The sequence below is a fragment of the Polypterus senegalus genome, chromosome 6 (assembly GCF_016835505.1).
Source record: "Polypterus senegalus isolate Bchr_013 chromosome 6, ASM1683550v1, whole genome shotgun sequence".
In the NCBI taxonomy this organism is placed as follows: Eukaryota; Metazoa; Chordata; class Cladistia; order Polypteriformes; family Polypteridae; genus Polypterus; species Polypterus senegalus.
This window is the reverse complement of record NC_053159.1, coordinates 31,916,367-31,933,813: the sequence shown is the minus strand read 5'-3', so window position 1 is coordinate 31,933,813 and position 17,447 is coordinate 31,916,367. Positions and strand designations below refer to the sequence as shown.

General features: G+C 39.5%; 1 protein-coding gene across 10 annotated transcripts in view; it reads left to right on the top strand.

Annotated features, from left to right (window-relative positions):
• hspg2 (heparan sulfate proteoglycan 2) overlaps positions 1 to 17,447 on the top strand; it is a 516,773-nt gene that overhangs the window by 371,118 nt on the left and 128,208 nt on the right. For 9 of the 10 annotated variants that reach the window (XM_039755775.1, XM_039755773.1, XM_039755776.1 and 6 more), the window contains 4 exons: positions 943 to 1,053; positions 2,962 to 3,062; positions 7,399 to 7,579; positions 13,854 to 13,907. In XM_039755775.1, the coding sequence (XP_039611709.1) occupies positions 943 to 1,053; positions 2,962 to 3,062; positions 7,399 to 7,579; positions 13,854 to 13,907 (447 nt within the window). The remainder of the gene's footprint in view (positions 1 to 942; positions 1,054 to 2,961; positions 3,063 to 7,398; positions 7,580 to 13,853; positions 13,908 to 17,447) is intronic. The other variant, XM_039755774.1, reaches the window with a different exon arrangement.

Sequence of the window (17,447 nt, the reverse complement as noted above, 5' to 3'; positions counted from 1 at the left end):
CAAAAATGGGATGTTACACTTTGTTGGCTGGTAATAGGCTTCCAGCACAGCGGGCATGACAGAGTGAAGCTTGGCTGAGATATTCCCAGCCTGTTGGCCTGTTCACTGAGAAGTGATAACAGGTAATCTAAACTGACAAAAAAAAAAAAAAAGTTCTTCAGTGGTGGCGCAGTGGGTAGTGCTGCTGCCTCGTAGTTAGGAGACCCGGGTTTGCTTCCCGGGTCCTCCCAATGTGGAGTTTGCATGTTCTCCCCGTGTCTGTGTGGGTTTCCTCCGGGTGCTCTGGTTTCCTCCCACAGTCCAAAAACATGCAGGTTAGGTGGATTGGCGATTCTAAATTGACCCTAGTGTGCGCTTGGTGTGTGCGCGCCCTGCGGTGGGCTGGTGCCCTACCCAGGGTTTGTTTCCTGCCTTGCGCCCTGTGTTGGCTGGGATTGGCTCCGGCAGACCCTCGTGACCCTGTAGTTAGGATATAGTAGGTTGGATAATGGATGGATGGAAGTTCTTCAGTGCAAATATGTAGCATTGGCCCCCTTAAAAGGGATCTGGACTAGAGCCTAATCATCATATTCATCACGTTTGAGGTGTAATATGTTTTTCAATTCAACACACATTGTAATAACGAATTATATGAATTATTATGTCTGTGTGTCATCATTTACCTGATTTTCCTGCATTTTCCTGCCTGATCCAGGGTATTATTTTAGAGTTTCTCTGAAATGTTGCATACGCATAGGTCAAAGTTGCCATAAATATACACATGTTCCCCCGTCAAGTTTTTTTTTTAATGAATCCCGACATCTGCATTGGATTTTACGTACACTTATTTTGAGCCTCTTTTTGTGTGTGTGCAAGCTTTTTAAATGAGGCCCCAGTTCCTCACGAATACATTAGGCTTTGGACTGTTCTTTTTTTCAGCATTTTTCATTGTTCTTCTTGTAGGCCAAGAGCTGCATTTCTCACGTCTTCAGCCCAGTGATGCTGGCGTGTACCTGTGCACGTGTCGGGGTTTGCACTATGCCAACACCAGCCGCGCAGAGCTCATTGTCACAGGTGAGTCATTTTAATAAGCTGCTTCTGCTTACATTATTTGTACTTTTTATTTGATTTTTTTCTCATTTCTTCTACCTGTGCAGTTTCTCCTTCTTTTTGGTGCTACAAACAGGTACCACATTTATAAAGCTTCATTCTTGCTGCAGTCATCAATCTATGTGGTGAACCTGCTTCTTCCATTACATGGTGAAGGAGAGATGAGGCCAATCCCAGCAGCATTTTCTGCTAGACAAATGCAAATACCCACCTAAACTTAATCAAACAGGGCCAGTTTAGTATCATTAAATAACATAACTTGCATTTATTTTCGAAGCTGGAGAAAACCAAAGCAGACCTGGGAAGAATGGGCACACCCTACATAGACAATGCCCAGGCAGCTAACTGGAGCTGTGAGGTAGCAGGAATAACTAATACAATTTCCTATTTCCTGTCTTGATTCATTTCTAAGCAACGTGATCTACAATTTCATTTTTTAAAGGTCATATGAATTTACTGGAAGATGGGTACTGTATGATTGATAATTTTAAGTAAAATTACCAGGCACAGAGGTGGATTGATGATTAATAATTTACCAAATAACATTTATTTCTAAAGCACATTGTCATAAACAATATGCAGTTTTAGAAAATTCTAAAGAAAGAAAAAATATTGCATATAAAAAGAAAAATAATAATAAGTAATATGAGTGAATAAAGATGTGTCATTTTCTAACCCGCTTAGTCCTGACTAGGATCACTCAAGGGGCTGGAGCCTATCCCAGTAGGGTAAGGTAGGGTGCCAGTCCATTGCAGAGCAAACATATATAAACAACCACCCACCCACACCAGGGCCAATTTAGTGTTGCCAAATCACCTAACCTGCATGACTTTGGACCATGGGTGGAAACAAGAACACCTGGAGGAAACCCCCACAGACACTAGGTGAACATGCAAATTCCATCCATGAGGCTAACCTTGGTCTCCTTACTGCAAGACAGCGGAGCTCTCTCCGTGCCACCGTGCTGCCCAATAAATAAATGATATACCCAAAATAAAAACAGACAGATCAATACGTGCATCATAATACAGATAGACAAGTAACAAATAGAGTCTTTACTTAAGGATTAAATTGCTTAACTCATTTTTTGCTTCATTCGATCTGCTGCAATAGCAATGTCTGTCCGTCTGTCCATTTGAAACAATTTGGCCCCTGTGTAGACCAATTTTCTTGAAACTTGCCAGACTTATTCTTCAAGGAGATTTGTTGAGAAACGTATTTGGGAAACGTAGAACAGATTGTGCTGTTCAAAGTTTTGACATTTTCAAATCCCACATTGAAAGCAAAAGCCAATCTGCAAAATCAGCTATCTTTAAACATTTTCTGCAACTACGAGTACAAATTAGTTTACTGTCTCAGTTGCTGCCACATGAAACATGATGTGCTTTATTGTATAGATGTTATCTCTGTTTTCTGTGACTAGCATGTTTTTGGCAAACTCTTCTCATAAACCCTCACATGCACAGTGCCAATAAGCCAACTTTCTCACTTAAGTCATCAAGGAAAGAAAGCTAAGCAGAAAAAAACACTAATAGGCTCCCTGTCCATGTTTGACATAGCCTTGTTGTGATTAAGTTAAAACAAACTAGCATACAGTTACATCTTCTTGGAGCAAAGAATATTTAACTCAGTTAAATAACTGGCTAATGAAGAAACGTTTTATAGTTTAGGAAATATATCTTTGCTTCTAGATATCTGCTGGTGGCAAGTGTCCAATTTCCTTCAAAGGCCAGTGCTTCCTATATGCAAATGCCATTGATTCTCTGCCACAAGATTTAATCTTTTATTGTTTGCAAAGCAGATGTCTTACTTGACAGATGTGTGTGCTTGCTTCATATACACTTCTAACCAGTCATTAAATTCCATTAACAGCTGAGCCTTCTAAAGCTATCCAAGTAACTGTTGAGGAGCCCACAATGCAGCGTGTCTCCGTTGGGTCCACAGTCAACTTCATCTGCACTGCTAAGAGTAAGGTGAGTACATTATTGCAGATCCATCACACCCTGGTCATGGTCTTTTTCAACTGCTTCCCTCTGGTAGGCGCTACAGAGCACTGTACGCCAAAACTACCAGACACATGAACAGTTTCTTTCCACAGGCCATCACTCTTGTGAACACTTGAGTCGATCTCACAGCATCAGAGATAGTACTTGTGCAATGGACCAATCAATGGCTATCGTCCATTGTGCTGAACTGGTCCCCATGTGTATATAATGTATACACGCATACACATGCACAGAGAGCAAGGTAGAACTGGAGTCCAATTCCTTGTATGTGTATATATACTTGGCCAATAAAGCTGATTCTGATGATTTGTCAGAAGAAGGACATCCCTACCTTTTCATTTTCAGATTGTTTTGACTTTATTTGGAATTAATCTCACTTTCCTGACATTTCTGGATGTGAACCACAAAGAGCAGAATCCTTGGCATGCCTTCTGTAGTACGCCTGTAGTACGCCTCAAGTTTGATAAACAGGGATAATTACACATTACTGTTATTTTTCATTAAAATGCTACTGTAGGTATGAATTTATGAGCAGTGCTTCCCATATTTAGTCCTGGGGGATCAATTTGGCTGTAAGTTTTTTATTTCAACCAACGTCTACTTTTAATTGGGCTCCTGCAAGCAGGTCCTCCAACTTGAATGGGAAAAGGGAAAATTCAGATCGGAAAATTTGGAATCCTGTAAAAAAAATTGCAGGATTGGCACTCAAACCACTGTTCCATTCCATTCGAACTAAAGGGGTGCTGAGGTGTCACCTGTTGCATTGCTGCGCTCAGGTCCTAATTTGGGATCCTGAACCTCCCCCCCCATATTAATTAAGCAGGTTGTTTTTTCCCCGTTTATTACGTTTTTAGTAGAATATAGCAAGCATTTATGTACTTTGTGGGGATAATGTAGTGTTTTTTATCTGGAATTTTAAGATTTTTATCATTATGCTTTTCATTCCATGTTCCTCATATTCTGGGTATAGTAGTTATTATTTAATAAATACTAGGAGGCTCTGCCTCTGGTTGCTTCGTTCGCCAACCCCAGCCTCTGCCACTCGTGTATGGAGAAGTGAATGTACAATTTAAATTGATTGTTATTTTCATGGGAGTTGTTACATATGCATAATAGAACTAACTATTTTACATTACAGCGAGTAATTAACCATAGTAAAAAATAGTGAAAAATAATAAATTGAAAGAAAATTATGTTTCATGTTGCAATAGAGGTATTCATTGCGTTATACGTTTTAGTTCATTTTGGCTTTGAAATTAACACGCAAATACTTTTTAAACTTACATTTTTACTGTAAAACTTCAGTAAAATCAATATTTGGAATTAGCTTTCCATCAATATCGCATTGAATTTTGATTCTGTGTTTGGACTTGCGTCGTGACAACGCAATGTATAACTGCCCGTGAGTGAGTATCGTTTCTGTCTCTCTAATAAATAAACCGACTTTTTCGAATGTTTGTCCCTGTGATTTGTTAATTGTCATAGCAAAAGCTATTCTAAGGTAAAACTGTAAACATTTTAATACAAATGGTATATCAAGATCTCCTTTGATGTCTAATGTTATCCACGAAAGATGTACTACATTACCTTTCTTGTCGCCTGTTAAAATTTTACATGTCAGAATTGTTCGACTAATTTTCAACACAACTAATCTTGTCCTATTGCATAGCCCATCACTCATACATAAATTACGGAATAACATTACGATACATCCTTTTTTCAACAGTAATTCGGCCAGTTTAAGACCGGATTGTGATAATGGTTGTAGATATTCTACGGGATATTGTAAGTTGATGTTTTCATCTTCCGCACCATCATCTCCAACTGTTTCAGCATAGTCTTTTGATATGCATTTAACCAATTTGCTGTGTAACCGATCGACAATTTTCACATTAATTTGTTTGACTTCATCGTTTCTCTGTGCTAGGATTGCCCATGTATTCATTTCTTCTGTTGATAACCCCCTCGGGATGAAATTTTTTAATAAGATTTGGACATGATATGTCTTATTTTTTTTGGGAACTTAAAGTGAGGAAAACATATAAATTTATAAGAGCTGACAGCGTAGCAACTGTGTCTGACAAAATCATTCACACGAATGAGAGGTGAGAGGACCGTGTTTGTGGGCCGTTAACCGGAAATGGTTGAGAGGAGGGCAGGATTTTAAAAAATCTCTTGGCAATAGTCTTGTCTCGTCTCAAAAATTTCTTTTATAATATTAAAAAGATAATAATTATAAGCACAATACTGTAAAAAAACTAACTTGTCATGTGTACCCAGATAGAGCTACTGCTCACAAGTCTGGGAACATCTAGTGACAGAGGGAGCAAAGGGGCACTTTGCTTCCTGGACATAGAGGAGCTGGAAACCAGTTCCTCTGTGTCCACTATGTTAGAATATGGCTTTCTTCCATGAAGGGAATGAGACAAAAGTCATATAAACAAGCCCAAACCAACCAGAATGCAATTAAAGCCCATTTTTTCAAAACTCTGTAATTTCAACCATCATTATAGAAAGTCTTTTAATAACCCTTTAATATTATGGACTCTAAGACTCATCAGGTTATTCTAACTGTGTTAAAAGCAATGCATTTGTATTGAACTTATCATTTAAGAGATGCCATTAGATTTCCAATATAGCAATGGTGCTACATGCTTGTATATAAAGTATGCAGATGCTTCTCTAGGAAGAATCCACTGACATTGAGTCTCAGTACCATGAATATATTCCATTATTCATGTTTAGGTCATCCTACATTACCTTTTTAAGTAAATAAGCTTGCCTAAAGATTTACATATTATCAGCAATATTCTAAAAATGTATGTTCCTATCTATAAAAGCTTTGTCTGAACAAAGATCACTGTTAGCATACAGTATTAACGATTACACTGCAAAAATAATGCCTTGGATGATATGCCTCTTAAATACATTTCTTATGTACTTGATGGAGACCTTCAAACATTTGTATGCGATGATCAAGAAGTAGGATCTGGGATTAAGAATTTTTCCCCAAGACCATCCACAATGAAATACCAAGCTGGTGTTCTCAGAAGTATGACTCTGGAGAGCTATTTCAGAAGTCTCTATTTTTCGGAATTAAAAATACCAGAGTAGTGTAGGCAAAAGGTGAAAATGGAGGCTAATGTCTGCTTTTTTAAACAAAAATGTAGGAGTGTCGACATAGCCATAGTTGTGGTGAGCAGGTGCACCTCCTCGTGACTCAGAAGGTCATTGTGCTGTTAACTTTGCACCCAGTGCCTGGCAGCATTATGAATTTGAATTTGGTAATTCTTCTTAAGTCTTAACTACTCGCACTGGTGTATTTTGTACACCGACCTCAGTTATTTTTGTCCTTTGTCCTTTTACTTGAACCTACCAGCAGCATCCATCGTCTATCCTCAGCTTGATTCACTACAAGTACAATGTTACGATGGTTTCCCTCCAGTGTTCCCCCAGCTGGTTTAATGAGTGGATGCACAGTTGCAGGTTCCATATGGTGCATTTGGTACCCCGCGTGGGTACTTACATATAAGTTTTAAGGTTTCTTTATTTAATCGTGTTTACACAGGAAAACATGAAATTTGCCTTCTCAGTTGCATCTAATAACAGACAGAATGAAATAAAACAGACAAATAGAAACAAGAAAGGTTAAGGTAAGCCAGTTAGATAATACATATTTACACAAAAAAAGGTTACAGGATATATATCAAAACCTTAATTTTTATCTCTGATATTTCTTATTGATGACAACAATATGTTCTTCTACAATGACTTTGTCTGCAAAGAACATTCAACAACTGAAGTGAAATGTGATGCAGTAGATGAAAGTGTAACCGGTGACAAATGAGCACTGAAGAAGTGGATCAGGTTTATTTTCAGCAAGTCCTCGATTGTGTCATACTATAATACATCCACCCTTCCATCCATTATCCAACCCGCTATATCCTAACACAGGGTCACGGGGGTTTACTGGAGCCAATCCCAGCCAACACAGGGTACAAGGCAGGAAACAAACCCCGGGCAGGGTGCCAGCCCACCGCAGATACTATAATACAGTCAGATGGTATTAAAATACATTAAAAACATGTATAATTTAAAATTATTGCAATATTGAACACAGCATGCATATAAATAGCCATTTTAACACTGGTGCATAAAGTACACCGCGCAAGTACTTATGAGATGAGCAATGGTGCAGATAGTTAAGGGTTAATGTCTATATACTGCTACAAATGCCTGTGAGTGATGGGTGACTGTCGAGAAATCTATAATAGATGTTTACTGACTGTTTTCTTTTCCCCAGTCTCCAGCATACACTCTGGTATGGACCCGACAAAACAACGGCAAGCTTCCCGACAGAGCGATGGACTTCAATGGAATTCTGACCATCCACAATGTTCAGCCTGAAGACCAAGGCAGATACATCTGCACGGGCTCCAACATGTTTGACATGGATGAGGGTACTGCTGTCCTCGGCATACAAGGTTCGTGATTGCACCCTTCAGCGCCCAATCAACCTCTGCTCCCTGCAGCGCATGGCATGTTGGCCCACTGAGCTTCTTCTGTTTCCTTTTTCCTAATTATAACTTTTTCTGTGTTCTGATGGCCGACAGCTAATATCCCTGCTTTGAGCATGCGCTTGTGCAGAATCTCCTCCTCGGTGTAAAGCACAAAAGGAAAACATTTTCAGGGCTCCCTTTTTTTGTTTAATTCCATTGGCCTGCATTAATTATTATGCATGCAGGTGAAGGGTTGTGCTGGCAAGAAGGGAAGGGAGACAGGCAATTGTCTGAATGCCTTTTTTTGTTTTTTCTTTTTAATTCATATTTATTTGTTTTCACACTGCATTCATGAGATGACTTGCTTGTGGCTGCTTTCATTCAAACATTGTTTCTTTTTAATGAATGTGTTATTGGCTAACAGATGGACATTTCATTTTTGTGGGACTAGACGTACAGGGTAGCATCTCACTCTTATGTGGTTTACAGCTGCTTTCCCAGCATGAGCAAGCCTGCAATTTTTTCTGCCCATTTTGTTTCAACACTCAGTTCTGCAGAATTAAAATACAAGAATTTTAAATATAAAATTGAATTGGCTTCTTTACAGCTTGCCATTGTCAACCGAACCATCCTAGTAGGAACTGGGTTACTTATTCATTAGTACTATTAATGGTAGTAGCAAATATTAAAATTATACTTGACACTCACACCCCTCCAATGACAGTCATGAAAAAGTGGACCTCTAAATACATGTTTTATATTGTTCTTAAAACTGTGTAAGAATGTTAGGGAAAGCATGACCAGAGCCATTCCTATGCAGATATTTAGTTTTCCATGTCACAGCCCCCCAGTAGAGGCGGCCATTCCTACGCCGCCACAGCCCTGTTTGTCAATGTTATTTTTTCTCATGCAATATAGAAGGCCTCACAAAGTCAAAAATAATCAGGTAGGCCAGTCTTGGAACCCAATTTTTTTTTTGCAAACCTCTAAGGTTTACCAATTAAGCTTTCGGTGGGCACAGATAGAGAAGAATATGAATGCCACAAAAGAAACAATTGTTTTAGAATTGCATTTAATTACTTAGCCAACGCTTTTATCCAAAGCGACTTACAAAGGAGGTCAACATAACTGAGTGAACATCAATCTGCGGGACTGTTTGGAACAAATGTACCAGGACTGGTACCTTTTCCTAAAATGGGATCTATAAATTTTAAATGAAAGAAGCTAGGAAGTACTGAGACACAGAAACTATAATGCTCCTAGATGGCTTCATAACAATTCAGAGAGTACATCCCTAGAAATTATTTTATCACTTGTCTCAGAAGGCAGTTCGTTACACAATTGGAAAGCTGCTGTGATGTTTTCTTCATTTTCCCCACCAGAAATCGTGACTGTCGTGAACAGGCCTAGAGCAAGTGTGTGGGTTGGTTCCTTTGTGTTTATTGAAGCCATCTTGCTTTCTAGTTGAACTGCCTACTAGAAAGCCTTCTCTATTAATCATTGACATTATACAGCACCTTTCTTTTTGAATACCAAAGTGTTTCACCTGGGCAATTTCATTTTAAGAGCTAAACAATCGTACTTCTTCTGATAGATAGACATAATAATGTTGAAACCAGACAAGGGGTCACTTAAAATAATTGTTATAATGACAGGCGTGGAAATATGAACAATTTGGATTCACCACCCCAGACTCTCATTCTTACTCTGCCCCAGGCCTGTTTTGTAGTTTCAGTCACATACACCCAGTTCAGATCTGATCTTATTACAATAATTCTGTTAAGGCTGTGAAGGACCGCCACATATTGACTGTCAGTCCTAACCAAATGGCAACAGTTGCCTCTTTCAGATTTCATTTTATGAGTTAGTAGTTATGTTGAGGGTCTGCACTGTAGCGCAGTGTGTATTAGGTGGCAAACCTTCAGCCTTTCACGTTAAAATGAGTTCACGTCACGTCATCCTATAAAAAGCACATTAGCTGGAAAGTTAATGTGAAGAGTTTCTTTCTATGAAGTCTTGGTGAGAGAGCCCCTGCCCCATACCTCATGGACCCGAAACTGCACTTTTGGTGGGGATTATTAACAGGTGTTGGTCTCATCTACCACTGGAGATAATACTCTACTAGCAGGGTGTTGGCATTGAGGTGTTTTCTGTAGGTTTGCTTGGATCCTGGGCAGCAGAGGCTGATGGTGAATCTGAAGATCCATTTCAGGTGCAACCAACATGGAATGTGAGAAGGCTACTGGAGTCCAAATAGTATTTAAAAAAAAATAAAAACTATTTTGAACTATTTTTTTACTTTGGAAGTCGAGCTTTTTTGAGCAGTAGTGACAAATGACTCACATAATTCTGTAATACTGAATTTGGATCTTATGGTTGAGTGCTTTTCTATATAAAGAAGCAAATCCAAACCCCTCTCATGCTTCCTCTGCCTTACTGTCGAGTGGAATATGATGGAAGCATGCTTACCCAATTTTTCTGTGTCACTAGTGTCATGCTGTGTATGCATACACTTTTCTGTTAAATAAAAAACATTGTCACGTACTATGTGCTATAGTCCCACATGATTGACTTGAATGACTATGACGTAAAGAAAAAAAATAAAGATTTCTTACTAAACTTGTGTACAGAGCTTGTTTGTTTTACTGATTCACAGAAGCCCTACATTCACCCCTTCAGCCCTCTCCATCCTCAGCACTGTGTGTACTCCGTGGATACTGAGAATTTAGGCAGGCACTCACAAGAGATCCGGTTGGCTCAGGAGAGGGTGGTAAGCCCTTGTGGGCTTTCTGGTAAGGCCAATAGAATACAGTAGTTACCTTTCTAAGCCTACTGTGAGGGACTGCAGGGCATTAAGGACCACCACAAGTTATTTCTTGGAAGTCTCCCTATTTGAGCTGCATTCAGGGTAACTCAGCTGCACTTTTATTAGTTCCCTGAAAATTTATTCTGTTTTTGTCCAGCTGTTAGCACATCGATTTTAAAAACCAGCATTCTTTCATCTAGCACGGTAATATGTGTTGCCACCTTTCAGCTAGGAGGTCCTATGGCATTTAGCATGATGTCCAAGGCCTTTGTCTCTCTAGTGGATAGTGAGGCCCCCTTGAAGTCTGGGCACTAGTGTCTTAGGGAGAACTGTATGTTTCTAAACCAGGGCTCTGCTTTGTTTCACAAGAACTGGTTTCCCCAGAGCTTTCATTCCCAAGGCATTATGCATCAGATAGACTACCACCCCCCAGTAGCCCCTTTCTTCCAAGACTAGCATCAAGTGCTGGCTCACTGCTAATGTTACATTCTGTATCCTTAGAAGGTTTCCAGCCTAGGCCAGCCTGGTGGTGCCCATCTCTACCCACCTTAGCATCTCATTTCTCTGTCTCTCTCTTTGTATATATATGTGTGTGTGCGTGTGTGTGTTTATGTTTATATATCTGTTTAGATAGATAGCTTATAAGTATGCATTGTTAACTGTAGGGGGCATAGTAGCACCCCCAACACCCAGACACAACTAAACCAGGTTCAGATACAAAGCATTTTACTGTGCAAAATACATTTTACTGGTTCTTCTGTTTCCCAGTAATATCATGGTTCCAGTCACAATTCCTTTCTTCTTTCTCCTCCTCCGTTCTTGAAAAGTGAGCATTGTCCACCACCTCCCAACTCTGACTCCCCATGCTGCTTTATAACCCAAACCCGAGAGTAGCTTAGCAGCAGCTGAGGACACACCAACTGGACTACCTAGCAAAACTACACCTCCCATGTAGCTCTGCAGGTGTCAAAACAGGAACTGTGCTAGAAGAGCACTGCCACCTCTGGTACTGGGGGAACAACCCTTCCTGTCTGGCAGCCTCCCCAAGCCCATCTACTATACTACATTTACTATAAAACATAATCTGTCATAACTCATAGCATATTGTAGTTACACTGACACAATATATAATGTCATAATAGATTTAATATAAAGGGATAATAGCTGGATACAGGCTGGTTATGTATTATTCATAAGTTTGTCCCTTCTTCCTATACTCCTGTTTTTTAACAGTTTCAACATTTTGTATGTGCATTGTTACAGTGAATCTTGTATTCCCTGAGCATGAATAACCCCTGATAATGGCAGTTCATATTAGTACTAATAACTGTTGATAATACCTTCAACTGACCGTAACTTCAAGCAAGAACAGTATTAAGCACGTTTGTTCTTAAGTGGGTCCTACAGCACAATCCGCCTGACGTTATTGGTATTGCAACTTATATTCCCGAAACCGCAAACTCACACTCAAAAGAAAATGTTTAGAAGAAGCTCTGACCTTGCTTTCTAATGGCGACTTTGATAGAAAACCCTTTCCAATGCAAACATGCTCAGTAGAGTGTCGTATAAACTGGGATGCTGCTGTTCAACAAGGAATTGGATTTGTGGATATAGGAACAAATCAGTCCAGTCACCCCCTCTCTCAATGCTGTGATATCACAAGTACCCAAGTGGGAGACTAGTGAGTCGGGGGTTTGGACATGGTCAGGCAATTAGCTAATCATATAAAAAGTTGCTTTTTGAAAAATATTAACAAAATTGGTTCCCATCTGAGAAATTAGTAATTCTGTTTCACTGGCAATGGTTACCCTCTTCATTATAGCAACTTGTAATTTAATAATAATGGACACAATAGCAGTTCACTATTCTTAAGCAAGACAAAGCCACAGAACTGATTGTGTGTGTCCGTCTGTTCACCTTAATGGCTCGACCATTTAGGATGTGGTGTTGAAATGACGAATAATAGCACATCAGGCTTCAGTGCTGCATAGCGGTTATGGCTTTGGACTTGAGGTTGTGGGTTGAAATTCTGCTGCAAGTGAGCAAGTGACTTCACCTGCCTGTGTTCCAATTGGAAAAAAACAAACAAATATAACTGATTGTGTCTAAAATGTTGTAAATTCCCTCAGATAAAGGCATCAACCATGAATAATATTTCATGACATGTGAGGTTATTAGAGCAGTGTAGTGTAGCAGTTATGGTTTTGGACTCCAAACCCTGAGGCTGTGACCATGAAGAAGTCACTTCACCTGCCTGTACTCCAATTGGAAAAACAAAGGAAATCTATTACTTGTATGTCAAACGTTGTAAGTTATCAGCCTTGGATAAAGGCCTCCGTCAAATAAGTAAATGTAAGCATCAAGATGGAGGAGTGGAGACTTCACTCTAAGAGTTCTGCATTCTTCCCAGGACATTTACCTTTTTGTTTGTCATTCTAAGGCAGGGATCTCAAACTCACAGTCCTGGAGGGCTGCAGTGGCTGCAGGTTTTCATTCTAACCCTTTTCTTAATGAGTGACCTGTTTTTGCTGCTAATTAACTTCTTTTGAATTTGAGTTTTAATTGGCTTGTTCTTGAAGACTCAGACCCAATAATTGTTTCTTTTTCCTTAATTAGCAGCCATACAATAATGAGATTCAAAATGAACTAAAACATGACCAGCAAACTGTGTCCCATCATACAATATCTGAAAATAAAAAGGGTGGAGGTCTCAGGTCTCCAAAACATTTGAACAGTGCTCTTAGAAAAGTAATGAAAAAATGAATAATTTTGAAAATGTGTGCCATTGCACAATGAGAGCAGCAACAAGCCGTGGAATTAAAGAACGGGTTTAATGAACAGGACTTGCCGCCTAATTAAGCAACTGGTTGGAGTGAAATTGGTTGGACCTGACTTAGTTGGTCTTCGGTTGGCTCACTCACTTCACATTTCAATTCTGTTTAAGGAAAGAAGTGAAGCAATTCAGAGGAACGATGAAGAAATTCTGGGGAACAAATCTTAAAAAAAAAAACCAAGTCAATTAAAATGAATTCAAAGTTAATTAGCAGCACTAATGAATGAAAACCTGCAGCCACTGCGGCCCTCCAGGACTGGAGTTTGAGAGCCCTGTTCTAAGGTGTTGAATTGGATGTCAAGATCCCAATGTTAATCTCGAGAGTTGGTGCTATAAAATGTTATTTTACCAGCAAAATCACTGCAATATTGTATTATTGGAATTAGAAATAAGGCCTTATTCTGTTGCCAAGTGTTCAATGGAGAGTTGCCTAACTCCACTAGAGACGAATACTACAAAAGAAAGTCAATTGAGGAGTGTGTACTTTAGCGTATGATCTTTTGCCAGAAGGACCATTAAACACTGGATGCTGTTGTGTGTATGCCCCTGCTAGGGAGTGACACTTCCTGGGCTTTGCTCTTCTTTTTTTAATGTAACTTTAAAAATTCACCTATTTGCAGACACTCCACAGATGTTTTATCAAGCCTATGAAATGTTAGAAGGACATAAAAAGCGTAAGTTAGCATGGTGCCAACCTTTGAGAGCTGTTCTTGACAGAGCATGCACTTTTCTCTTTTGATTCTTGCTTGTAATGATTCCATCAGCATGCCCAACGTTTCTAAAGCTAATGTACACCTTGTCACAGGAGTCAGGGGACAGCATTGTGGCTTAAGTTAATCAAATGACTCCAGATATTCAAAAAGAGCAAGGCTTCTCCAAGTGGCATATGATTTTCCTTCCATCCATCTTCTGTCTTTGTTAAACAGAGATTGCTAAGACTCAATTGGTAATCTTCTGTTTATTTATTCAGGAATCTTTATTAATTCACGTGTTCTTTAAGATATGGCTCCTTTATATGTTTCTAAATTATGCTTGTGTTATTAACCATCCAAACTGCAAATATCACAAAAACAACTCTGGGCAAATGATTCAGTGTCATTTGCACCTCAGTATGATTGATATTTGCGTGTGTATGCATTCACAAAGTAGTATAGAAGCTAGGAAAGTCCATTAGCGAGTCCTCCAGTTGTATCGCACTGCTTTCTGTTAAGCATTTCAAACTAATCCAGGAGCTATTAAGGAGAGGGTTGGAGTGAAAAGCAGCAGCCACTTGGGTTCCAAATAAATGGAGGAGAATTGTCACCCTTTCAACTCCATAACTCCGGGTTATTCCCTGCCTTCAACTGAAATCTTTGTCTAATCAAATTTGTCTTCCATTAAAAACAGCTATGCTGGTGTACTTTACCATCTTCTGAAAGTTGTCTGACTCACCATAAGGAAAAAAAAATAGTTGTACCTTTAAAAATTAAAGGCAGGAAGTCAGCCCTGATTAAGGAGCTGGTTAGATCTTAAACTATTAACCTGTTACACAAGCTGAAATGCAGGAGAAATCTAAATAGACACAGCCAGACAAAGTATGGCAAAAATCTCAAAGGATAATGAGAGGTCTCTGGTTTCTCCTCTTGCTGTCTCCTGGCTCTACTTTGGCTCACGTTCAGGCTGTACATTAGCACATCTGGTCGTGGTCATATTTTGTGGACAACCAACCGTTGGGGCTTTTGTTTTGTAGGTTTTGTTCAATGGCAAGCCAACACTAAAAGCTGGAGAAATGTGACAAAACAAAAAGCAACCTATTTGCAGTCAAAGAGAGCTTAGTAACAGTCATGAGGTCCAGAGAATAAACCACTGCTCATATGAAGATAGACGCAGAATTTGTTCAAATAGCAAGTCTATGTCCACTATTATTACTTTTTACAACTAGTATTTGCAAAGTAATGCATTGCACAACATCTTGTTGGAGGCAACGCCAAATATGACAACTACACTTGCTCATCTTGTCACTTGAGTAATGTCAGATTACACGACCAACAATCGCAAGGTGCACAGTATGTCACATTAAATGACTTCATAATGCAGCACAATTTCCAAAGTATTCCCTTTTTCTGTATAACATTATGCTGCTTTTCCACTGCATAGTACGGCACGACACGGTTCAGTTCAGCTCACTTTTGGAGGGTTTTCCACTGAGAACAGTACCTGGTACCTGGTCCTTTTTTTAGTACCACCTCAGCCAAGCACGCCGAACCGTTACCAAAACGTGACGTGTAAACTTTGCTGGTCACTGATTGGCCGGAGAAAATCGTCATTACTGCGTCACTGAACTTGCGACACGAGACACAACAGACCCGCTAGATTTTTAGCACAGCCAGCGAAGGTTTGGATGCACCATTTTATTTTAACCAAAAATGGCTGTTTCGTGATCTGTTGAGGAAGTACAGACGTTCCTTTTGTTGGAAGCCGAGGAGCGGATCCAGCGAGAGCTGGATGGGGCGACGCAGAATGAAAAAGTTTTTCAGGAGGTCGCTTGTGGCACGTTTACGATGATGTCACGGCAGTAGAGGCGGCGCAACTATAACGACACGTGAATAAAAAGCGGTACTAAACTGCAGTCGAAACGCAAACCGAGCCGAACTGAGCCGAACCAAGGTGAGCTGTACTGAACCGTGCTGTGCCGTACTATGCAGTGGAAAAGCGCCATTAGTATTGTACAGTATTACTATCAAAATGATTTTCAGTAGCAGCTGGACAGACACACAGACAGACCTACAGACACCTCCTTTTTTTAAGGTGGTCTAGCTGAACTATCTGGCATAGACAAGGAAAAGCTGTCTTTTGGATGTTTAATATAGTTAAACACAGATAAGTCAAAAAGATATAGTCTTAGACAAAAACTGTAATCTTGCGATAGATAGATAGATAGATAGACAGATAGATAGATAGATAGATAGATAGATAGATAGATAGATAGATAGATAGATAGATAGATAGATAGATAGATATGGCACTATATGATAGATAGATAGATAGATAGATAGATAGATAGATAGACAGATAGATAGATAGATAGATAGAAAGATAGATAGATAGATAGATAGATAGATGAAACTTTTTCTCCACATTCATTGAGTAGAAAACACTGTACACACCTGCAGACATAGATAAGATTCTGCTTTAGCCAGTAAAAAACGTACTTGCTCATGACAATATTGTCATCCTCAGCTCAAACACCCTCCTGCTGCCTGATGAGAATTGTAGTCCCTGCATTGGTGACAGTTTTTGAATTGTCCCTTTCTTATTATAGCCCCTGTTCCAGATATGACATGCTGAACAGCCTATATTATAAGTTGGACGAAATGCAAGGCAATTGCAAATTTTGTGAAAATCACTTCAGCCATTTTTACCTGATTAGCTAAGAAACAAACAGACATCCAAACAGCTTACGTTTTTATTCATACAGATTTTCCTGTGTCGTGTATTGCACATTATTTGTTGCTTTATTTCATGTGTGCTTTATGAAAGACTTTGTGGCAATGTGCTTCATTATTGAAGCAATTAATTTGTTTGCATTATTTTTGTCTTATTTTGCTCTTTACCTGTTGAATTTACTCAGGATGCTTCTTGTTTCTGAGTTCTAATACACATGTATTAGATTGTATTTAAGGACAAGAGGCTGTTATATAAAAGACAAAGAAAGGAAACACTCTTTATGGCAACAAGTTACAATACAATACAGTTTATTTTTGTATAGCCCAAAATCACACAGGAAGTGCCGCAATGGGCTTTAACAGGCCCTGCCTTTTGACAGCCCCCCAGCCTTGACTCTCTGAGAAGACAAGGAAAAACTCCCAATAAAAACCTTGTAGGGAAAAATGGAAGAGACCTCGGGAAAGGCAGTTCAAAGAGAGACCCCTTTCCAGGTAGGTTGGGCGTGCAGTGGGTGTCAAAAGTAGGGGGTCAATACAATACAATATACACAACAGAACAATTCCTTAAGACAGCATAATAAAAATTTTAGAAGTACGGTTTAACAGTAGATGGTATGACATAATTAGGTTTGGATATTTTTAGAGTCCTGGAGACCTCATCCATCAAGCTGCCTCCCCATTTGGCCATGCCACGGCTGAAATGTTGCTCCGATGAAAGGACCCCTCTTTCCCATGATTCCTGTGATCCTCCATCAGGGATGACTTTACCATAGGCAGGCAAACAACTTG